This window comes from Limulus polyphemus, unplaced genomic scaffold (assembly GCF_000517525.1).
Source record: "Limulus polyphemus unplaced genomic scaffold, Limulus_polyphemus-2.1.2 Scaffold3433, whole genome shotgun sequence".
Lineage (NCBI taxonomy): Eukaryota > Metazoa > Arthropoda > Merostomata > Xiphosura > Limulidae > Limulus > Limulus polyphemus.
Window position 1 is genome coordinate 8,039 of NW_013669043.1, and position 26,343 is coordinate 34,381.

The 26,343-nt window shown below is 35.0% G+C and overlaps 1 protein-coding gene across 3 annotated transcripts in view; it reads right to left on the bottom strand.

The window, feature by feature from the left end:
• Window positions 1–595: 595 nt before the first annotated feature.
• LOC106469341 (dual specificity tyrosine-phosphorylation-regulated kinase 4-like) overlaps window positions 596–26,343 on the bottom strand; it is a 41,709-nt gene continuing 15,961 nt past the window's right edge. The window contains exons 1-12 of one of the 3 annotated variants that reach the window (XM_022397839.1): window positions 18,235–18,307; window positions 13,630–14,188; window positions 13,326–13,489; window positions 12,367–12,503; window positions 11,219–11,359; window positions 10,641–10,779; window positions 9,383–9,505; window positions 8,511–8,721; window positions 7,937–8,066; window positions 7,355–7,479; window positions 2,663–2,761; window positions 596–714 (exon numbers count right to left, since the gene is read on the bottom strand). In XM_022397839.1, coding sequence (XP_022253547.1) covers window positions 620–714; window positions 2,663–2,761; window positions 7,355–7,479; window positions 7,937–8,066; window positions 8,511–8,721; window positions 9,383–9,505; window positions 10,641–10,779; window positions 11,219–11,359; window positions 12,367–12,503; window positions 13,326–13,489; window positions 13,630–13,864 — 1,599 coding nt within the window. In that variant the 5' untranslated portion in view covers window positions 13,865–14,188; window positions 18,235–18,307 and the 3' untranslated portion in view covers window positions 596–619. Of the gene's footprint in view, window positions 715–2,662; window positions 2,762–7,354; window positions 7,480–7,936; window positions 8,067–8,510; window positions 8,722–9,382; window positions 9,506–10,640; window positions 10,780–11,218; window positions 11,360–12,366; window positions 12,504–13,325; window positions 13,490–13,629; window positions 14,189–18,234; window positions 18,308–26,343 lie in introns of those variants that run through there. The other 2 variants (XM_022397838.1, XM_022397837.1) reach the window with 2 other exon arrangements.

The window sequence follows — 26,343 nt, forward strand, 5'->3', positions numbered from 1 at the left end:
AGAGGACATGGTTCACTGGTGATGTTACAACAAGCCACATATGGGAACATGGCCCACTGGTGATGCTACAACAAGCCACATTATGAGAACATGGTTCACTGGTGATGTTACAACAAGCCACACGTGAGAACATGGCTCACTGGTGATGTTAAAACAAGCCATACGTGAGAAAATGGTTCACTTGTGATGTTACAAAAAGCCATCCATGTGAGAACGTGGCTCACTGATGACGTTACAATAAATCACACGTGATAACATGGCTCAATGGGGATGTTACAACAAGCCACACGTTAGAATATGGTTCACTGGTGATGTTGCAACAAGCCATACGTAAGAACATGGCTCACTGGTGACGTTAAAACAAGCCACACGTGAGAACATGGCTGACTGGTGATGTTGCAACAAGCCATAGGCGAGGAACATATTGAACCAACAGTTATGTCAAGTTTCACTGCATCTAGCTCACTGAAAACTTCTACATACAAACTATGCTATGAAGGATGACACAGCTAAACATACCAAACATAAATTGATCAGCTGCTCCACGGAATGTTGATATGTTGTTTTAAAATTCTTTGGCAGCATGTTTACGGGAATGTGTCACTCCTCAGGGTTTCTTTCACAATATTGGTGGCAAAAACATTCCAGAATCTTCCAGGGGATCTTCTAGATCCCCAAAAGCTGTGTCTGTAATGTCAAAAGATCCTAGGATCACTGGAACAAGAGGGAACAAAACCATTACTTAATAAAAAATAAAAATTGTTTTAAATACGGGTATAGTCAAACCTATTACTATTGATATAACTTGAAGTATATTATACTGTTTTCAAACTCTATGAGTTATTTCAACGACAATGTATCTTATGAACTGGATAACTCTTTATGTAGTTTGCAGAAATGCAAATGTGTCAGATAGACAATCATGATACAATGATTCATTGAACAACTGATTCTGATGTTCGTAATACGGTTTGTTTTTAATTTTGCGCATAGCTACACAAGGCTATCCGTCCCTAATTTAGCAGTGAAAAACTAGAGAGAAGGCAACTCTTGTGCTACTCTTTTACCAACGAATAGTGAGATTGACCGTAATATTATAACGCCCCCACGGCTGAAAGATCGAACATGTTTGGTAGGACGGGGATTCGAACCCACACCCCTCAGATTGCGAGTCAAGTGTTCTTTTTTTTTTCTTTATTAATCCACCCTCATAGAGGGGGTATAAACAAAAATACATTAGTTATTCGACATAACGCATGACCATGTCGATACAAATTTGGATAAGAAGAAAAAAATTGGTAAGGTTGATTACTTAAATGAAATACACAGAAAATTAGTAATCACAAACAAACAAAAATGATAAACATGAAAAATCAAACCAAATTATCATACCAAATCACGACATAGGATGTAACCCTGAACACCTTCACTTACCAAATGCCCAGAGTCGCGATAAATACTAAAAAATCTGACAATTTGTCTCGAAACCGAAACCGTAAAAAAAATCGAAATAAATTTTAGCTTTAAGCTGAGCTTTAAAAATATTTACAAAATGAACCCCAACACCATATGATAGAACCTTACTAAGAGCAGAATAAATAACAAACTTAGCTATACACGAACACAAGGAGTCAAGTGCTCTAAACACCTAACCATGGTTCGTAATACGAAATGATGAGTAACTGCGTTACTGATTGGTATGTAAAGTACATTCTTGGAAATAAAGAGCATATTTAAAATACATATATACGTCCCCAACCTGAAATTAATCATAATTTCATTCACACACTCACATCTCTACTAAACTTTCAGGTCAAAATTAACCTTGTTATAGATATTAAGTTATATGAAAAATAACGAAATAATGACTGTCTACAACGCTGTTAAAATATGTCGGGCTTCATTTAAATTTTCCCACTGTTCAAATTTAGTAATTCAGTAATGTAACTGTAAAATACTAGGTAACCAACAGCGTGTATCCATGTAATGTCGCCCGGTATGGCCAGGTGGCTAGAGCGCTCGACTCGCAGTCTGGGAGTCGCGGGTTCGAATCCCCATCCCAGCAAACATGCTCGCCCTTTCTGCTGTGGTGGTGTTATAATGTGACGGTCAATCCCACTATTTGTTGGTAAAAGAGTAGCCCAAGAGTTGGCAGTAGGTGGTGATGACCAGCCTCCTTCTCTCTAGTCTTTCACTCCTAAATTAGGGACAGCTAGCGCAGATAACCCTCGCATAGCTTTGCGCGAAGTTCAAAACAAACAAACCATGTAAAGTCTTATCCTCCGAGAACTGTAAAAAACATGTGTTACTAACTTTATATGTAATTGTACTATACTGTATAACTAAAACTATGTGAATCTATAAAATTCTTTCAGCACCATGTTGAACATAATATTCTATATAAATATATATATATATATATTCTTGTGTATAATGTTATAATATTAGGTATATTTCACTATAGCACAACTTTAAAATCTTACGAAATTATACCACAGGGAGCTATAACATTATAAGTAGTGTTAAGAGTGTGTAACAGGAAAATTGTATCTAACCTACCCATTGTGTATGTGTAAAAAAACAACTAAACGAACAATATGTATGTTTACGAAACGCTATGTAAGTTACACTACATGTAAGTGTAAAATCCTATCTAACTCACACGATTCTTCTGAGACAGCTTTGCTGAAGGAACGAGAGTCTTTCTTCTTTTGATGAGCTTTCACTCCCTTGTAGGCCCTGTGGATCGTTGTCGGATGTTCTAAAGCAACGATGAAAATGTTCTCTCTGAGTGGCATAGCATATTTAAGCAATTAAAATAATTTTGTAAAACATTCATCATTCATATTAATTAAAAACCGGTTCCCATAAGATAATATATTGTTATTAATAACAAAATGTATATATTTTTTTTATGAATGCTTAAAGACTCAAACAAACATAGGGCGCTTGATTCGCAATCTGAGGGTCGCGGGTTCGAATCCCCGTCCCACAAACATGCTCGCCTCTCAGCAGTGGGGGCGTTAAAATGTGACGGTCAGTCCCACTATTTGTTGGAAAAAGAGTAGCCCAAGAGTTGGCGGTGGGTGGTGATGACCATTTGTTTTCCCTATAGACTTTCACTGCTAATTTAGGGACGGCTAGCGCAGATAGCCCTCGTATAGCTCTGCGCGAAATTCAAAACAAACTAAACCATAGCCCTGAAACACACCTAAGTAAACTTAGCCACATAATTTGGAACACATTTACAGGAATGTGTCACTTCTCAGGGTTTCTTTCACAATATTGGTGGCAAAAACATTCCAAATTCTTTCCAGGGGATCTTCTTGATCCCCAAAATCTCCTTCTATACTATCAAAGGATCCTAGGTAACTAGAACAAATGAACTCAGGTGGCTCAGCAGTATGTCTGAGCGTTTATTACGCTAAAAACCGAGTTTCAATGCCCATTGTGCAGTTATGCGCTTAACAGCAAATGAATAACATAACGTTGGCTATCTGGTGGAATATTAGCATCCAAACTGAGCTGATTGTTCATTCAGAATAAAATCAAGTTTGAAGAAGACAAATGTTTTACAAACACGTCTTTCCATGTAACATACAGCTCAACGGAAAGTCTGAGGGCTCGTAACGATAAAAATTAGGTTTCGACACCCACGGTAAACAGAGCACACATAGCCCATTGTGTAACTTTGTGCTCAGCAACAAACAAGTAAGCTAAGATGTGTGACACAGTTCAGCGAAATATAAGTATTACATCCTTTATGCACAAACAAAGGTTTGATTTATTATTTACTTTGGTTTTATAAAACTGTATAATATGGGCTGGTTTCTCGTCATTATTTGTTTTTATTCCACAGACTATCAGGAGTAGGTGGCTGACTGAACAGTATAAACTCCTCTTTTACAGACTATCAGGAGTATGTGGCTGAATGAACAATGTAAACTCCTCTTTTACAGACTATCAGGAGTATGTGGCTGACTGAACAGTGTAAATTCCTCTTTCACAGACTATCAGGAGTAGGTGGCTGACTGAACAGTGTAAACGTTTTTTTTCTACGGACTATCAGGGGTAGGTGGCTGACTGAACAGTGTAAACTCTTCTTTCACGGACTATCCGGAGTAAGTGGCTGAATGAAGAGTGTAAACTCTTCTTTCACGGACTATCCGGAGTAAGTGGCTGAATGAACAGTGTAAACTCTTCTTTCACGGACTATCAGGAGTAAGTGGCTGACTGAACAGTGTAAACGTTTCTTTCACGGACTATCAAGGTCTAGACCAGCATATCCAAACCTACATTATTTTCTGACAGTCTAAACTAAGTTTAAGCAGTACTTACTCTTACTTCACAAAATAACAGACGGCAAAAAAAGTTTGAATATCACATATTCCTATAACACAGTTTACTTAGGTGTAGGCTGACTTTGAACGACATATTTCTGTTTCACTATCATTGAAGAATTAGCCTAAGTTCAAACATTGCTTTACTTTCACGGACCATCAGAATTGACTCCTCTCGACTCCCCCCGGTGGGTCAGCAGTAAATCTGCGAGCTTATTATGTAACCGTTTGTCATTTGTTTCATATAACCCCCGTGGCACTGAACGGTAGTGTGATTGTTTGTTTGTTTGTTATGAATTTCGCGCAAAGCTACACGAGGGCTATCTGCGCTAGCCGTTTCTAATTTAGCAGTGTAAGACTAGAAGGAAGGCAGCTAGTCATCACCACCCACCGCCAACTCTTGGGCTACTCTTTTACCAACGAATAGTGGGATTGACCGTCACATTATAACGCGCCCATGGCTGAAAGGACGAGCATGTTTGGTGGGACGGGGATTCGAACCCGCGACCCGCAGATTGTGAGTCGAGCGCCCTAACCATCTGGCCATGCGGGCCGGTGGAGTGATGAAGAGATAACTAATCTCACACGCCATATATGATATGAACTTCATGTAATGTTGTTTCCTGTCTTTTGTCACAATACGGTTTGTACTTTGTGTGACTTACAGTTGAAAGCCAACCATTTAGAATACATATTCCGATTGTGGTAAGTATTTTTTGTTTCTTTACTGATATGTTGCTGTGTGACAGTTAAGTTTTGTATTTATTCAACGTAGAAAACACTCATTTTCACGAATTTATTTAACTCTAGTTTCATATTTGGATCGATTGCAGAGGAAACAGGGCAAGTTTGCGATGTATTAATAGAACATTAATCTGGGTGTATAATATGGCTTTTATTTCCTCCAAAGTGCCCGAATCAGAACCAGAAAATTCCCAGAATTTTTGAAAGCTATGCTATTAAGTACTGAATTACGCCTTAGCAGTCTCTCACAAGGTGTACATTGTGGAGCTTCAGTTGGTTTGGAATTTCTTCAATCAGACTCTTTTTTTTTAATAGGATAAATAGTCAACGTCATAGACGTAGAGCTTCCACCCTGGCCATAAACATAACATATCTGACTTAAATCTTTCCCCTGTGAAAAGTCACAAACATTCCATCTTCAGATGATCGAATTTCTCATTGTAAAGCTTCAGGAGTATCACTCATTGAAGCCACAACTTCAGTATTTAGTCCATTTGCACACATTTTACGTCCATATTAGGTTATTAAAACTGCATATGTGCTGCTCTGGACCAAGTCCCTGCAAGGTATGGCATATGGATTTGATGGACTGCTATTTACCTTACATAGTCTTCCTATTGGTTGAATAGTACGTTTCGTTTGAAGGGGGCATCAGTGCATTCTCAACACAAGTTTGATGTGGCCTTTTTTTCAGATTTATTGTAAGTGATATTTCTGACTCTTTGCTCAAAACATAAATAATTGTCACTGTCGCAACCGAAGCGTTGGTATGAAGAGGTAATATTAAGGTGGCTGATGATGCAACATTTCTGTCATCTCTTGGCATCATTTTAGAAGTTATATTGACCAGAAATGAACTAACATCCAGATGGCGTCCTTACCTACTATTTTCATTGTCGTTGTATATCCTGTTATTTTATTTTTTATTAAATGTAGCTTCAGACAACAAACATTTTTGTACGTCTTATTTCGCATCTTAAATATAAGGCCAGTGGAAAAGTGTCTCCGAAATTGCAGTGTTCTGACAACATTTTGAGTTAAGCAATGTAAGCTTGCACTGTCTTTCTTTCTATATACTGGTCCCATCTGTAAAGAAGGTACCTCTAAGCAACCTCTAAATAATTTGAATAGAAATGTTGTTGGAGCAGGCCGCAAAAGTCGGTAAATGATTTATTTTTAGTTAAGTCCGAAACAGCCAGATTTCTCAGAAGCGAATAGATTCAACTCCCAGTTGAAGACAGTCTCTTCGACATATTCAATGACATTCGTAATGAAATGATACTCAGTCCGCTCAATGACATTCGTAATGAAATGATACTCAGTCCGCTCAATGACATTCGTAATGAAATGATACTCAGTCCGCTCAATGACATTCGTAATGAAAGGATACTCAGTTCGCTCAATGACATTCGTAATGAAAGGATACTCAGTTCGCTCAATGACATTCGTAATGAAATGATACTCAGTCCGCTCAATGATATTCGTAATGAAATGATACTCAGTCCGCTCAATGACATTCGTAATGAAATGATACTCAGTCCGCTCAATGACATTCGTAATGAAATGATACTCAGTTCGCTTTTGTATAGGAGTTGGAATCCTCTAAGGGATCTCATCCTTATCGCTAGTTTTGTGAATTTTGATGAATAAAGATATCGTAAATAGATGTACGAAAATATCCATTTTATTATCCACTACTAAAGAAGATCTGACATCTCGTGACATAGCACCAAAAGTCGTCAAAGGAGCGACCATTATTTCACTTGAATACAAGTTTAAACATAGAATACACAACATGATGATACTTAATAAATGGGGACTGAAATGAGTTTGAACATTACTGGTTTTTTACTTTAGAGAGGAACTGAAGTAAAAAAATATCTATTTCTATTTCACTAACTGTCAGAGGATGAACTGAAGTAAAAAATACCTGTTTCTATTTCACTAACTGTCAGAGAATAAACTGAAGTAAAAAATATCTATTTCTATTTCACTAACTGTCAGAGAATAAACTGAAGTAAAAAAGACCTGTTTCTATTCCACTAACTGTCAGAGGATGAACTGAAGTAAAAATACCTGTTTCTATTCCACTAACTGTCAGAGGATGAACTGAAGTAAAAATACCTGTTTCTATTCCACTAACTGTCAGAGAATGAACTGAAGTAAAAAATATCTATTTCTATTTCACTAACTGTCAGAGGATGAACTGAAGTAAAAAACACCTGTTTTTATTTCACTAACTGTCAGAGAATGAACTGAAGTAAAAATACCTGTTTCTGTTTCACTAACTGTCAGAGAATGAACTGGCTTAGAAGTACATCGGCCATCTTTAGTTCCTGATAACCAAGTGTGTCTAAGTGCTTCATCGGGAGTCATTCGAAGGTCAGGGTCCCATCTATAGGGAATAAACATCAAATTGTTCACAATAGTTACATAACAACCATCACAAGTAACTAGCCCTTTGCATCTGACACATTAACAACAAGTGTACAAAACAATACGACACTAATTGCTGCACATTAGTTATATAAGCACAACCTTTTAAAAAAAATCCAAAAATAACAGATCGTACTTAAAACATTTGCTAAGCATTAGGTATATAAGCACAGTCTTTTAAAAAAAATCCAAAACTAACAGATCGTACTTAAAACATTTACTAAGCATTAGGTATATAAGCACAGTCTTGAAAAAAATCCAAAACTAACAGATGGTACTCAAAACATTTGCTAAGCATTAAGTATACAAGCAAAGTCTTTAAAAAATCCAAAACTAACAGATCGTACTCAAGACATTTGCTAAGCATCAGGTATACAAGCACAGTCTTTAAAAAATCCAAAACTAACAGATCGTACTCAAGACATTTGCTAAGAAAGTCCACAAATCGATCTTGGGCACACGTTAATACAGACTCCAAGGTTTTTGAAGATGGTTTTCTTTTCAAGCCTTTACTGTTCACGAGATTTCTCGGGTAACCTTTGGAGTCTGAAAGTAGAAAAGTTAAACTTTGAATAACTCAACAGCTTGTACTGTCTAAAATATTGAAGAAATCAATAAGACTATTTTCAATTACTGATGCAAACATAGTATAAATATCTAAGCTCTTTTTAAAGTGCATGAAATTTTGCTGTACATGTAATGTATATAAAATTTGGATGTTCCTTTTTGGTTGGTTTGTTACTAATCTTAAAGCTGTGCAGTGGGCTTTCTGTGCTGTGCCCACTGCAGGGATCGAATCTTTAATTTTAGTGTTACAAGCTCTCGAGTTTACAGCTGAGCCACCACTAAGCATGTTCAGTTCATAGACATAACAACGCATGTGAACGATTTATTACCAGTAAATTCTTACACGTCACAACCTGTAAAATACATAAAGCATGCTATTTTCTGACATATTTTAACGATAAATATCTTAAAATTTGTTTTTACTTTTCTTTTTATCTTTACCAAAAAATAGCCTCCGACGAGATGCCATTTCAAGCAGTTCAGCTGGAGGTGGTCCAATTATCTCCATGATGCAAGCCAACTGATCAGCTTCATTTTCACCTGGGAATAATGGAAATCCGGTGTAAAGTTCTGCCAGAATAGAACCTAGGCTCCACATGTCAATAGCGGTTCCGTATGGAAGCCCAAGAATAACCTGGTGCAAACCAAGATAACAAAACTCAGATACCTAATGTATCAAATACATTACAAATCAATCATTAAATAAATTAACAGAATCAGTGCTGCATAATCTTGAAATTGTTATTTAGATATAGAATCACTATGTAGGTAAAAGTCATCTCTAAACACAACACATTCTTCCTTACGTTTTTCTTTCATTAATCATTTGATCATTTGATACAATATCAGAGCTCAGAGTGTTAAAAAGTTGTGAGTGAACAGAAATTTAGATGATTAATGATATATATATATATATAATGAAATGAGATGAAATGGAAGGTTGAATTTTTTAAATTAATATTTTTAAGTCTTTTAGTCTTCTCTCTCTCTCTCTTCAGTAGATACCTCATTATTCACAGGGGCTAACTAATATAAGTATTATAAATATAATCGTTTACTACGTGATTCAGTAAAATAACATTAGTATGTACGGAGGTTTTATTTACGTCATGATAACTACAATATATGTTTTAGTTTTTGCACGTGCCCTAATGATCACGAACTTACGTTAATAATTATATAAAGTAATTGATTTTAGTAATCAATATACATACAACATTGAAATCTGATTATATTTTTGCATTTTTATTTTTATTTCTAATTCAACTGAATAAAACAAATATAAAAAAACCTACTTCTGGAGATCTGTAAAATCTTGACTGGATATAAGTGTAAACCCTCTGGTGGGCAAAGCAAGAACTACCAAAATCAATAACTTTGATAGAATTGGTTTCTCGTTGCTTAATGAGAATATTTTCCTATATAAAAAAAGGATGAGAGTTGGTATAAAAAAGGAATAAAAGACAATCCTAGAATTACATTTCTATATGAATATATGTTCACAAATAATAAAACTCAAAACACATTTTATAGGTAAGTATTCAAACTCGTTTACTTAGTTTGAGATTTTATACTGTTACACCTTGTATAATAATACCAAACCACCTATGTATGAACAACTCTCTATACAAGCAGTTTATAACGTAAGAAACTGTGAATGCCTATGTGGTTTAGCACTAGGGTTTTGTGTGTTTAACATTTGTGAAAAGGTGTGGATACTATAGGTGGAGAGGGTGCAGTAGCGCCTTCCTAGTTTGACGTGATTCTTATCATATACAGGGGTTTTGATTTTTTTCAATAGTCTTCAGCACCCCCCCCCCCCCCCACACACACACACTACAGTAGTTGTTCCAGAGTTAATGGACTTGTGTATTTCATATAACTATACTCAGTACTATCTTACGAATGTACATGTAGGTTACCACTAGTCCCAATAGGGGTTTTGTGCTTTTAACACTCCTGTATGCTTTATAACTACTCACAGTGACATCCTGTTAATGTTTATATAGGTTAAACAAGTCTCATTAGGGTTTTGTGCTTTTAACACTCCTGTATGGTTTATAACTACTCACAGTGACATCCTGTTAATGTTTATATAGTTTAAACAAGTCCAATTAGGGTTTTGTGCTTTTTACACTTCTGTATAGTTCATAACTACTCACAGTGACATCCTGTTAATGTTTATATAGTTTAAACAAGTCCAATTAGGGTTTTGTGCTTTTTATACTTCTGTATAGTTCATAACTACTCACAGTGACATCCTGTTAATGTTTATGCAGTATAAACAAGTCCCATTGAGATTTTCTGCTTTGAGCACTTGTATATGATCTATGAGTACTCACAGTGACATTCTGTGAATGTATATATAGTTTACCACTAGTACCATAACAGCTGTTCATGCATACAAACGCGGTTCGTAACAAAATACATGATTAAATCAATCTAGTAGACAGTATCTTACAATATCTTAAAGCTATAATTACGTGTCCGTTCAACCATAAGAGACACCAATTTTGTTATAAAACACCAAAATAAACGAATGAAGATACATACAGGTTTTAAATCACAGTGGATGATATTTTCCCTGTACAACAACCGCAGACACTGTACAATCGAGTAGCTAAACTTTCGAATGAGTTCTAAGCTCAAGCCTTGGTAGTTGTTCTGCTTTATTAGATCATACAGATTCATCCTGAAAAAGTCAATCATACTGAACTATGTTCACATTTATACACATCTATATAAACATGTGTTTAATCTTTGAAAATTAACCCTTTTAAAGTATATTTGTTAATTAAAGTTGCACTGTTTCTGAGTAGACCTAGTGTATTACCTGGATAGTTAGAGAACTGTAAAAGGCTTTAGTACCATTAATTATTAGATTTATTCCATATGTAAGTTTGTAAGATAGATTATTTATAACGTACTTATGTTTCTAATGTAGTTATATTTGTATTGCAATTATATATTGAATTGCACTAATATTGTATTGTATCTAAGTTCGTGGTGTAGCCAAATTTGAACATTTATGTTTAAATAATAGCCAGATTTTTATATTGTAACCAGATGTTTATAGGAATGCTTGCTTTGGCACTGATGCATTGCAACAGCAACCCAAAACCTTTACTTACCCCATGAGTTCAAAAGTTATACATAAGTGGTTACGAAAGTAAAAATGGCCTAGCATACGAATAACATTGTGGTAGCCATTGCTGTCTTTCCTGCACAAGTGTGCTAAAATCCTGACTTCAATCAGAGCTTGCTGGTGGAACCTACAAAACAGACAAGTAAATAAATAACCGTGTTACAGCTCACAGAATTCTAAAAAGTGGATAAAAATATCTTACCCTTATAAATGTCAAAAGCAAGACAAATTTCTGAAATCGTGACACGAACGATTTGACCTCCTCTAGTATAGAAAGGCTACTGAGCTACTTATATACGTAGATATTGTTCTACACATAGAAACACTTATTGACGACATATAGAAATAAACTGTGGGTTGAGAACTGATTGATACCAAACATATGTGACCGCAATTGTAATTATTGTTATATCTTAAGTGGAAAAAAGTTTAGGAAATTCAAGATAGTTTCTCCTTGTTTAAGTTATACTGAAAGAATTGATGCTTTTACTATTTAGGAAATTCAAGATAGTTTCTCCTTGTTTAAGTTACACTGAAAGAATTGATGCTTTTACTATTTAGGAAATTCAAGATAGTTTCTCCTTGCTTAAGTTATACTGAAAGAATTGATGCTTTTACTATTTAGGAAATTCAAGATAGTTTCTCCTTGTTTAAGTTATACTGAAAGAATTGATGCTTTTACTATTTAGGAAATTCAAGATAGTTTCTCCTTGCTTAAGCTATAATGAAAGAATTGATGCTTTTATTACATTTCAACTGGGAAAGTACAATCTGGCAATTTAATGACAGTACTGGCAAAAATAACAAAACACGTATTTTCCCTTTTCTTTGTAAACAAAGATTAGGACGATACAAAATATTTCAGTGATACTTTGTAGTATAGGTCTACACGTAGAAGTATAGAACTCTTACTTACATTAAACTGTTTATACAGAACAATTTAAATATTGCCCCCCCCCCCAGTGGCATAACGGTATGTCTGCGGACTTAAAACGCTAGAAACCGGGTTTCGATGCTCGTGGTAGGCAGAGCACAGAAGGCCCATTGTGTAGCTTTGTGCTTAACTAAATTACAAACAAATCAAAGTTAAATAATATTTATAATAATTTATGTTATTATATGTCTTTAACCCACCTTTTCTTATTTCTTATGATCTTCAGCGCCACCTGTTGATTTGTTTTATGATCAAGTGCGCGAATAACCTCACCAAACGATCCTTTGCCAATCACCTCTAAGATCTCGTAACGGTAAGCAATGTGATCGTGAAGCACCTGGTGGAAGAAAACAGAAGTACTCTAAAGCTACTATCATATGTATGTATATATACATAACGTATTGAAAAAAATCAATAACTTTCTTACGTTACAGAAACATGACATTAGCTGTTAGAAACGGATATAAAAAGTTATTGTAATAAAATCGTTAAATAGGAATGGCTTTAAAGTTAATTCGTTTACAAGACTAGTGAATTAAAATATACAAACCCACTTCGAAAATATTTTGTTTTTAGCGCAAAGCCACATTATAGATTATCTGCTCTGTTTGCTGAAGGTTTGGTTTGTTTTGAATTTCGCGCAAAGTTACACGGAGACTATCTGCGCTAGCCGTCCCTAATTTAGCAGTGAATAACTAGAGGGATGGCAGCTAATCATCACCACCCACTGCCAACTCTTGGGCTACTGTTTTACCAACGAATAATGGGATTGATAGTACCATTATAACGTCCCCACAGCTGAAAGGGCGAGCATGTTTGGTGGGACGGGAATTCAAACCTGAGACCCTCACATTACGAGTCAAGCGTCCTAGCCACCTAGCTATGCCGGGTCTGGTTTTATAAGCCCTTAAGCCTAATCGAATGTATATATATATATATATATATGTGTGTGTGTGTATATTCCTTGACTAAAAAGCAAAAATCAGTAGTAATACTGCTGAAAAAATAGAATACACACACACAAGTGAAGATTTAGCAATTTTTCAATTACAGGGACTGATTAGGTTAGTAACAAGCCGTTTTTAACTTTTTTATTTCTTTATTTTTGATAAATTATGCATTTATAAATGGATAATGAGACTTCTTAAACTAAACTTACTTTAAGATAGGAGCCATTTTCATCATCGTAACCACTATTTTGTGATGCTCCTTCATCTCCTTCTATTTTACTAGCTTCCAGGCCTAGAAACCACACTTCCTGACGTTGCTTTATTTCCGCTCGCTCAAATGAACACAGCCTTGAAGAGTAGTACTTTAACACTTCTGTAATGAAAAAACAGGTACGTTGAGGTTAGTCAGAAACGTTGTTATAGTCTTATTGGATAGAAGGAACTACCTACAAGTTTATATGATTATACTGCATGCTACAGGTTATCATGTAATAGTTCTTTAAAGGTAATTACCCTGTGGACTAAAAGGTAGCTTTCTGCCATAATAATCAAGACGAGTGTGGCAACATGAATTAGATTCTTTATGGTGGTGCTGATCCTCTAAGAAATCAAATCTCGATTTTGTTATGCTGTGTTCAGGGCTCTCATCTAGTGAGCGACTTTTCAGAGAAATTTGGTCCTGACTTCTTCCACAGTAGTTATTGTACAGTTGACGACTGAGTAGAAGGTCGGTGTTAGTGTTTGGCATTTTGGAGTAGTTCAAAAAGTGATGTCTACCGTTGTTAAGCGCCGGGAGTGATGAAGCGATTGTAGATGGCGTCACACGAATGAGTTGATCATTTCTACAGGTCTTTTCTACTCCATTGTCGTCTCTATATCTATTGTACTTGTTGTGTTGTATTTTTTTTATGGAAATGCTAGGAAGACTGGTTGACTTGTCAAGTGGGTTCAGCCCATGGCGGATAGTCTTCTCGGAGACTACCGGAGTTAGAGTTGACGCCTTGCGGAAATGGCCTCCGAAAGTAACCCCCACATTTACCTTGGTAGTGTTATGAGAGCTTGGAAAGGGATTCTGCAATAAAATATGAAAAAAAAAAGTTTGTGTAAATACAAAACAAAAATCTATTGGTAACAACGCTAAGAAGCATATATAACGAAGTAGGTTACCAACACAAACAAAAATAAGATTTTAGCTTTCAAAAGTTAAAACGCAAAGAGGAGACTGTTACAAAAGTTTTAAAATAATAGTGACAATGACTTAAATTTGATATTCGATATAATATTTCTATTTAATTCCAATGTTTTGTCTTTCTAACTTTTTGAAAGACGTCCGTACTATTACGCAAAAAAAATTATAATACAAAATACAATGATTCAGAAATTTTGAACGTTAGACCAGAGCGTAGTATTTGTTTTTCTCACATCGTTGTTCGATTGTTTGTTTGTGTGATATTGTATCACAATAAGACTACTAATAATCTTATCGCATCTTTCTTCGTTGGCCCTATTCGAGTTTACAATAAGAATAGTATATTAGCATTGAACGCCACTCACTGCCTTCGAGACCTTTCACTTAATACTAGAATTCATCGGAATGGCTAGATGCAGTTAAAATATAGTGTCAAATAAAAAAAAAGTGCGACACAAATTATGGTGGTGTAATGTCCCACAGTCAACAGATCATTCTTCTTATGGGGGTGTAATGTCCCACATTCAACAGATCATTCTTCTTATGGGGGGTGTAATGTCCCACAGTCAACAGATCATTCTTCTTATGGTGGTGTAATGTACCACAGTCAACAGATCATTCTTCTTATGGGGGTGTAATGTCCCACAGTCAACAGATCATTCTTCTTATGGTGGTGTAATGTCCCACAGTCAACAGATCATTCTTCTTCAAATGTTCTAGAATGTTTTACTAAAGACAATTTTTATCAACGAAAGATTTTGTATTAAATTAAGACTGGTATTATTGTTTCTTAAACTCTATACGATTTATGTGGATGTATATTTATATAAATACTATAGTAATGTATGTTTTATGTCGTATGTACATGTAGCTACTTCGCAGGGTGTGGATGGACCTTCACTAAAATTGGTGTCGGGGGTTCATTAGAGACATGCGGGGGTACATACAAATTTTTAGTTTTGCATATTGCGTCTTGCGATTTTTATGGGCGTTTTTTTATCACTACCTCACCTCCAGTATATGAATCTTCACCAAATTTGGTACGGAGGTGTATTGGGTCCATGGTGAGATTTATACAAATTTTCAGTTTCACATTTTGTGTTTTGCGGATTTTATGGGCGTTTTTTTACAATTACATATAAGGGAATCAACTTTTCATGTCTTAAGATAATCTTTCATTAACACATGATATAAAATATGCTTATGTAAGCTAGTCAGACGGTCCCAATATTTTCAATGATTTGGCTCAGCCCATCAATAAACTTTCATTGTCAGCATCAAAGCAACTTGTAGTTTACATAAACATATTATACGAATGAATCATGTCGCACTTTTCATTCCTCTTTCTATCATCTTTCACTAGTACTAGAAAGCGTGGTAATTTTCTCCCTCGTTCATTCTATATGAACTTTGGGATTTGTTCTCTTCATGTGACGTCTTCCAGTGGTTGACTTCGTGTTTGGGGAACATATTTTTATATCCCCTCCCTTCGTAGACTGAATTGAACCTACTCAAAGTTTAATCAACTCAGCGCTTATACAAAGGACGTTTCAAAATAAATTAAATAACTTCATTGAAGATAAAAAAGGAACGCATTAGAAAGAATAAAAACATTACTATGAGAAATAATTATAAATTAATTATCGTTCTCGATAAGATACTAGAAATGTTCCTTAAATTAGAACCCACGCACATAGTGGACGCTGGATACGTCTTTAGAGACATTAACATTAATTTAATGTTGTACAGATGCTCAGACGTATTGAGATGAACACAAACGAACAATGGGAAATTGGTGTTGTCTTTTTGACGTGGGTGTTTATAGACGGAAGTGAATTGGGTGCATCAGTCAGGTTTACTGAGATCATTGAAATATGTAACCATGCGACGCGCATTCAAATAGGCCTGTATCAGTTTCTAAAGTGTTTCATTACGCTTATAAGTTCACTTTAGGACACTGAAGAAAATCAAGAATGAGCTCATTACTTATTTGTTTGTAGTTAAGAACAAAGCTACACAATGGGCTATATGTGCTCTGCCCACCACGGGTATCGAAACCCTGTTTCTAGCGTTGTAGGTCTGCAGACATACCATGTGCCATTGGGGAGTGCCTCTTTGAGAACACGAATAGAGTAACAAATCAGAGCCTTCGTTGAAAACCGTATCCAAATAATCGTTTCAAAGAACGAATGTCTATCAACGGCCAAGATAAAACAGACCAGTGTTTAGAACCCTGCACCAGAAAATAAATCGTCTTGGTGAGAATGGCGTTTTTCATCTTCTTAACCACTGATTAATTGTAATAATATGTATCATTACCGATTAAGTATTATTTTATCACAAGGCACAGCTTTTAGAGTAAGTAAGATCTGTTTTTAGAGCAGGTACGACGTTTCGATCACTGGTGCGATTATTCTCAAGTACAGTGATCAAGTAAGTGGTCGAAACGTCGTACCTTTATGAAAACACATTATCCTTACTTTAAAAGCTGTAACTTGTAATACACTAATACAAGTTGTGCATTATTCTAATTTTCGAGAACAACACAAGACGAATTTTCAGCACGTTATTTTTTCTTTTTACACATGTGTGTAAGTGTATAAGTTTACAGTTTATACAAGTAAGCTCAAAATGAAACTATTAAATGTACAATTTGGTTTGAATAGCATGAATTTTTCTTTATGACGCTTCGCTCAGTTAGTCCTTTTCAACGAAACCTTTTAACCACTATAAAAAAGCTTTAATTTTTTTTATTATCGTTGATGAACGTTTAATCAATATTCATTCTTTGAAGAAGGAGTTTTAAGTAACAAACAACCTATACTATTTTAATCATTTGTTTGTTTATACGCAAAGTTACACAATTGGCTATATATTCACTGTGCTCACCGCAAGAATAGAAGCCGGAATTTTAGCGTTATAAGCTCTCAAGCTGACCACTGAGTGTCATAGGACAATTTGAAATGTTCCATTTTGTACCACTTTCATTTTCTGTGTCTGTGTTATATTAAACGAAGTCGCAACAACGAAACGTTAAGAAAAAAATATAATTAACATCATGTACTTATCTACTATTTAAGTGGTTGAGACTATTATTTGTAAAATAAATATTTTGTGTATCTATTTGAGTGTTTTTCTCCTTTCAGAGTACGTACCGTGGACTGGGATATTATACACATTTTGTAAGTAAACGGCTTTTCACTCCAGATAAAATATCTCTAATCATTTCCGACGTTTTGGTTTTACATTTACACCAATGGTTGTAGCTGCTAGTAACTTCCAGCTACGAGGCTTAGGAGATTTACAGGCATTCAAATAGAAACCGTATCATGTGTAAGTAAATATTATTGTTGCAAAAATACACGTTTCAATAATGCAGTAACAGTGAATTTTTAAGGTAAAAATATGAATATTTTTGTGAATTTGGTTTACTCACCAAAACGTGAACTTCAGTTAAAAAAAGATGACGTCGACGCCTAAACTATTCTTTAATTAGCTACTTCCGCTGCAGCAGACTAGATTCACTGAATTCACAGCTCATTAGTGCAACTTGGAAGCGCGAAGGAAATAACTAAAGTATGCCTCAGATAGTGGTGGAATGTAAGCAGTTTGTTTGTTTAGATGTATAGTCCTTTAATCACTACTGATAACATCTTATATTTTAGGTGTTTGGATAACATTTGACATGTCACATTTAACTATCTATTATTAATCAGTGGATTAATTGGTTATTTATGAATTTATTTTCCTCACCAAAACGTGATTTTTGATGATGGAGAAGATATATCCAAACATTTGACGTATTTCAGGTTGTTAGTGGTGAATACAGGGCTATACATTAAAACCAAAAAAATATGTATTGCTCTAAAAAAAAGGAATAGTGGTAATATGATACTAGAATGATAAAAAATATCAGAAAAAAGACATACCTGTTTGTTGTTGCGTTCACTATGGGGAATCGAACCACGAATTTTAGATAAGTCCCTAAACTTACCGGGGGACATTCAACACTTATGAAGTTTCTGAACTTAAGTGTTAATCAATGGTCTTTAAGAGGTAATGCCATCATGTTATTAAAGTTGAATGTCCGTGGTTATACATGTACATATTTTTTTATTCATCAGGTTGGTTATATCCACATTATGACTCTGAAATGTGTGAATAGTAGTCAACAGTCTCAACTTGCCGCTCTGACCACGAAATCTGGTGATCCTACCGTAGTCAGATTCAAGCAACAATCACTGATTCAAGTCTCACTCTTAATCTTCAACGTGTCCTCCTAAATATATCAGATTCGAACCACGATAACTGTGCCTAAGTTTAAGGAATAACTGGGGTATTTTAAGATACCCAAATAACAGCCAGTTATAGATATGGTATAAACACCTCCAAGTATCCTCTAACCTTTAATTAGAACACAGGTTATTATTTGTTTTATACAGAACCAAACACACTTCCAGCTGAGATCAATTATTAAGAAACTGGCAGCATGGAGACGTGCACGTGGTTTTATAGAAGCAGATTTATTTACGAAATCAATACAGTCTTTTCGTATGACATTTAAGACTGCCCTTATTGAGTCTACGCCTGACATTTCCTGATTACCATGGAAACAAGAAAGCGTCATTATACTAATTAAGGCGGTTTGCGTGTTAATCTATGAAGAACAAATATCAAATTATCCGTATGAATTATTGAAGAAACCTGAAACTATCAGCTCAACAGTTCAAAGTACAGACAGACAAGTTAGAGGTGATTTAAGTATGGAAGCGGTCAATGTAATAAGAGCGACTTCCTCTTTATTAATTCAATTAGGCTTCACAGTTGAACCAAAAAACTACCTGATTTTCAAATATTGAAAATATATGATTATCCCCTGTTGAGCTACAGGTTATTATTGGAACAAGATCGTGCCTTCATTAGTATTACTTCCTTTCTGCCTTACATATGCATTATGTGACTACGTGACGATCATGATATAATTGGATCGAATGACATATGAGAACATTATCTATTCGGCTTATCTCGTCGCTAGTAGACTGGAAATGGACCAAGTCCGCTTGTGGGTAACCATCTTATTTTTACATTATATTCTGTCTAACCTTTTTATTGACCTTTGTGGCGTGCTTTTCTGCAGTGTCCAAAACCGAACCTTTATTTATCAACGACATTTAAAAAACTCTTAGAAACTTTTAAAAATAAAAATGGAAAAACAATAATAATAAAACCTCGCGACTGTTGTTCTCCACGGTAAATATTTATGGGACTTATAAGAAGCCTAACTGTATTTCTTTTGTTTGCTGACCCAAACTGTGCTGACTAGTCTTGAATAGGCGAAACTGCAGTCCACAGCAGAGGGAACAGCCAATCAAAGAAAGCATTAGGCCTCTACCTCATAGATGATATTTTCAATTTTACCTTTCGTAAAAGGAAATGACGTATGTAATGCAGCATCGTAAAATAGTTGTACTAATAAAACTGACCCCTTTAAGTAACCACTAAACAAAACCATGCATTAAACTGCCTGACTTTTCATGAAAAGGAGGTGCGTACACACGCATGCAACTTGCATGTCCAGCTTTCTGCCGTCATATATCTTCAGGTATGTATGTTATAATAAAACTTACACGTCCAACTTTCTGCTGTCATGTCTTCAGGTATGTATGGTTTAATAAAACTTACATGTTCAGCTTTCTGCCGTCAAAGCTTCGGGTATGTATGTTTTGATAAAACTTACATGTTCAACTTTCTGCCGTCATATTTTCGGGTATGCATTTTTATAAAACTTACATGTTCAACTTTCTGCCTACATATCTTCAAGTATGCATATATTACTAAAACTTACACGTCCAGCTTTCTGGACTATAACATAAGGAACTTTATATATCAACAATAAATACCTTGCCAGTTAGATGTTATTAATTTGTTATGCAATGAATCATACACACACACACACACATATTATAAAACCATACGTTCAGGTTTCTGGTTGCTCACAAACCACATTTTAATCGCAAATGTAATAAAATATAACCTTCATTGTTACAATACACTAGAACATAATTCGCAGTTTTTTAACAGTGAAGAAAAAAGTAAACGTTTTTTGCCAAACAATAAATCGATATGTGTGTTTTACCAGCATGAGAATGGGAACGTTGTAAAGTTCTAAGTAGAAACAATTTACCTGCGCTAGAAGCGTTCCCATGGCAACTGCTAATGTAATAGGATGAACACTCGGTAATCATTAAAAGGCGGAAGTCAAGGCACTGAGCCAAAACAGAAATTTTTTCTTGATGTTTTTTTTTATGTTTGTTTGTTTTTGTTTCTTACGGTGGAGAGGAGGTAAGGCTTAAAATTATTACCATGAAATTGCGAACAAGGTTATTGTACCGATTAACGTGAGCTGCCATCTTGTACGTATTATATACCTACTTACTGAATAATTTTATCAGATCTCGCCTGCCGAGTCAGGAACTTCAAGTACCATAGAGGCCGATAACTGTGATTATAGTCCTGTAGAGTTATATCATTAAGTGTGTTGGCGAAAAGTTCGGGATTTACTGAAGGATTACATGTCATATCTGCCCACTAAGAAAGGTTGTAAAAAAACGACTATCGAGATAACCAAGATACTTTTCTCTCTCTCTCTCTCCATCTTGAAATAAGTAAATAAAAACTACTAAAACTCTACACGTGCTGTGGAAATATCTGTCTACTCGTGCTTTTTAATAATAACAATATTAGACAATACATTTAGTTCTGATTTTAAAAGTAAAGCTTAAACAATAATCAACAGATAGTGTTAAGTTATTGCATATATGTAATTCAAGAGCAACTTTCAGATTTCTCCAGGCAACATTTCATTTTATGTTGCCTTTCAATTTTTGAATTCTTTAAAATTACGTAATATTTAAAGAACCAGTTTCTTGGGATTGGTTGCTTTTCAGTTCTGCTTCATTTCCATATTTTACATTGATTATAGAATTCACTCAATTCTTTACATATGTATATATATATAGGTTGAGACGTAATGAACCTCAATATCAACATTCAGTTTAGGGTTTAGGTCTAGAATCGGCTTAATATTATTTTCATACCCTGTTTACCTTGTGGAAATGAGATAACTTTACTAAAAACAATGCGATATTTCTCATAACGATCCCACCTTTAATAAGTAAATTAATATTTGTTTCATAGTCTTCTTTTTTTATGGGTAATAATATAAAGTATATATTCTTTTGAATATCAATAGTATTTATTTTGGATGCGCGTTCTGTGAATAATGGTTAGCGTTCTGTAGTAACCTAGCCTGTTTCAGAAAAGGATCCTATAAGCATGCGTACTACCTACTTTGCTGTTAGAACCACAGAATCAATATATGTTCATGGATGGTAAACAGGAAGAGAAAAACGGGAAATCTCTTGGATCACTTGAACAAGACAGGTTGTCATGGTTACAAGGTGTCGCCATTGTTTTCTACAGGGTGGACCTAAAATTATTTAAGTCATATATTCTTCAAAGGGAATAAATCCATAATTGAAAGTCCGTTTTTTTTTAATTAATCCTTAATGTGCTCCTTGCATTTTTTGTGCCTTTTGTGTTTTCATAAAATTTGCTAAATGCCTAAAAATCGTTTCATTGATCTGTTTTAAGCATAAAATCGTTTAAAATTTAGAGTTTACCACTGTCAAAATTTCTATCTCAATGCTTTAAATTTGATATATCATCTGAGAGTATCGCTTTAAATGCTCATATATGATTATTATCAGCTACGCCACGTGCACAGTTATGTTTTAAATAAGAAAACTGACCTGTTAATGATGTCCAGACACACATGTGCACGAACACACACACATATGAATACCAACAAAACTTATTGCAGACCTCTGATCAGGTAGATAATCAGTAGGAGTTTTATATTAGATGACTGTCAATACAGTTACTTTAATTAATGTTTTTCCGTTCCTCTCAGCTGGAGACAAAAACCGGAAGTAATCCATTGCTGCTATCGTACAGTCTTGGCCAAAATGTTTGCATACTGTTCTATATTGATGTTACTGTCTATATGCATGGAGTAGTTATTGAGTAAATGTCCGAGTAATAACAGAGAAGGTAGCGTATGTTAGGACAAACATGTACGAGTTGTTATTCTGGTATGTATAAGTTGTTTTGAGCATTTATTCATCAAAACACAGATACACAACTGTTTTGTATAAAAGGGGTGTGATTCTAGTATAATCTTTGTCAAAACAGATCAATGCTTTGTTCAGAAAATGTCTTTGTACTTGGTGTAGATTCATGCCTCGTCACGTGTCAGAAGTTATAAAGCGTCAAATTGTTCGACTGTCCAGAAATGGTATGAATCAAATGGACATTTCCAGAACAGAAAGGTACTCCGGTTTACTGTATCCATAATCCTGAAACGTCATCGAACTACAGGAAACTTTGTTCCTGAAAGGTATACTGGTAGACGCCGACAAATTACTGTCAGAGATGACGGTGTTTTGATCAGGTTAGTACTTCAAGATCGAAAGACATCTTGCAACACCTTAAGACAGGAATGGCATGAACACATTCAATCAAGGGTATCCAGAAGAACAGTAAATAGGAGACTGACCAAACAAAATTATTTTGCAAGAAGGGCTATCTACAAACCTATATTAACTAGAATTCACCACTGTCACTGTGTTACTTGGGCAAGACAGTGCGCCAACTGACGATATGTCGTTTTTTCAGATGAGTCCTATTTCGGGCCTTTTATAGCTGATGGTAGGATTCGTGTTTGTCGTTTGCCTGGAGAACAGACAAGGGAAGTGCGTCTGTTCCACAGGGAACACACAGAGGAGGTGGTGCGGTACATATTTGGGCAGCTATTCATCATTGTGGAAACTGCTCTTCATATCTTCCAGGGAAATGTCAATGGCACTTCCTAAATGTATCACATAGAGACGATATTTCTGCTTGTGCTAGGGCAAGGTTTGGCAATAACTTTGTGTTCCAGGATGGCAATGCTACTGCCCAAAATGCACGTATTGGACATGATTGTCTCGATCAAGAGGACATTACAAGACTGTCATGGCCAGCAAAGTTTCCAGATTGTATTCTCATTGAAAACTGTTGGACAATAACTGAGCCAGAAAAATGCTAAACATGACCCCTTAAACTAGCTCTGTAGCTGAGTTGCAGCGCCTTCTAGTGACAAGTTGGGATGAAATCACGATGGATTACATCAAGAACCTCATCGACAGCATGCCACTTCACATTGCGGAGGTTATTAGAATACGAAGAGGATCAACCAAGTAATGAATGTTTAATATGAACTGATATAAAGTTACAGATGCTATATATGTATTTTGTCATTGTGTATGTTTTGGTAAGGTTTTGTTGTGATAAGTGAAATGCCGAATTACACATCTTTCTTCGTGTGTCTGATAAAATTGTTCGATGCTGGGCGGGTTTACTAAAACCGTAAATAAGATATGTATCTGTTAGTTGATCACTGAGGTAAAATGTAATTTCTTATCCTCTAGTGGCTAACGTTTACCGAACTCGAAAGTAATTTAATATTCTTTGCTGAGCATGTTACCTGAAACCGGAAATAATATACACATATGTTGTTTGATTACTAAGACAAAAAGTAATTCACTCTTCCCTATTTACTTATTAACATTAATTTCCGATCAGAGCAATTTACCTACTTAGAGCAAAATTAACAATCAATCTGATAATAACTATAGCTAATTATATTATTTTCTTACGTTCTTATTACCTAATTATATTATTCTATTACGTTCTTATTACCTAATTATATTATTTTATTACGTTCTTATTACCTACTAGCTGGAATATCCGTCCTTTGGACGGAAGTTATGTAAATTAATCATTAATGAAAGGTTACCTTCTCGTAAGTGTAATTGTAAAAAACGCCCACAAAAACTGCAAAACACAAAATGTAAAACCACAAATTTACAATATCTCCGCATGGACCCAACAAACCTTCATGCCAAATTTGGTGAAGATTAATCAACAGGGGACGAAGTAGTGGTCGAAAGCGCAAAACTGAAAATTTGTATGTACTCCCGCATGAACCTAATGAACCTCCACACCAATTTTGGTAAAGATCCATCCACACCCTGCGAAGTAGCTACATGGACAGACAACAGACAGTACAATTATATTTATATAGATAAGTATTAGAATGCTTTGTTTCATCATCTAAATTACCTTCGCTGTTAACGATATTTGCGACCCTAAGGTATCCAATAGCGTTAACGCAAGTAATAATAAAGAAATAACAGAGTATACCTTATTTAATAACAGAGTATACTTTACTTAATAACAGAGTATACCTTACTTAATAATAGAATATACCTTACTTAATAACAGAGTATACCTTACTTAATAATAGAGTATACTTTACTTAATAACAGAGTATACCTTACTTAATAACAGAGTATACTTTACTTAATAACGGAGTTTACCTTACTTAATAATAGAATATACCTTACTTAATAACAGAGTATACCTTACTTAATAACAGAGTATACCTTACTTAATTACAGAGTATACCTTACTTAATAACAGAGTATACCTTACTTAATTACAGAGTATACCTTACTTAATAACAGAGTATACCTTACTTAATTACAGAGTATACCTTACTTAATAACAGGGTATACTTTACTTAATAACAGAGTATACCTTACTTAATTACAGAGTATACTTTACTTAATAACAGAGTATACCTTACTTAATAATAGAATATACCTTACTTAATAACAGAGTATACCTTACTTAATAACAGAGTATACCTTACTTAATTACAGAATATACCTTACTTAATAACAGAGTATACCTTACTTAATTACAGAGTATACCTTACTTAATAATAGAGTATACCTTACTTAATAACAGAGTATACCTTACTTAATTACAGAGTATACCTTACTTAATAACAGGGTATACCTTACTTAATAACAGAGTATACCTTACTTAATTACAGAGTATACCTTACTTAATAACAGAGTATACCTTACTTAATAAACATTCAAAAACTAGCTTTTGGCATTAATTACTGCATATTTACAGAACTTGGAAATAATTTGATGTTCTCTATTGACCTAGTTTACTGAGACCGGAAATGATATATGTATCATCTGTTGTTTGATCACTTAAACAGTATCTGTTACTTTTTGTTTGCTAGAGCCAGACATTATTCGATGTGTTCAGCTGTGGGTTGTTTACTGGAATAATACAGTATCTACTGCTGACATTTACCAAGGGCGTAAATTCTGTAAATTGTCTTTAATTGAAAGATAACATACACACACTGTATTACAGGCAGAAAGTAGTTGAAATTGCTTTTTGATGTAGTTGGCAGAATTTGTACTCAAGAAACAGTGCTTAGATAAATGTCAACTATACTTTCATATAACTAGTAACGCCTCCCTCGGAGAATCGGAGGTATTATAATATTGAAATCTGGGGTTCGATCCCAGAGGTAGGCATCGAACTAGTTGTTCATTGTGTAGGATTGCACTTAAAATAATAAACAATCAACAACAATCTGCTGCAATCCCATATTTACTGAAACTGGAGATAATCTAGTATCTGCTGCAATTCCATATTTACTGAAACTGGAGACAATCCAGTATCTGCAGTTGTCCCACGTTTATTGAAATCGTAGACAATCCAGTATCTGCTGTTGTCCCACGTTTACTGAAACTGGAGATAATCTAGTATCTGCTGCAATTCCATATTTACTGAAACTGGAGATAATCTAGTATCTGCTGCAATCTCATATTTACTGAAACTGGAGACAATCCAGTATCTGCTGTTGTCCCACGTTTACTGAAACTGGAGATAATCTAGTATCTGCTGCAATTCCATATTTACTGAAACTGGAGATAATTTAGTATCTGCTGCAATTCCATATTTACTGAAACTGGAGATAATCTAGTATCTGCTGCAATTCCATATTTACTGAAACTGGAGATAATCTAGTATCTGCTGCAATTCCATATTTACTGAAACTGGAG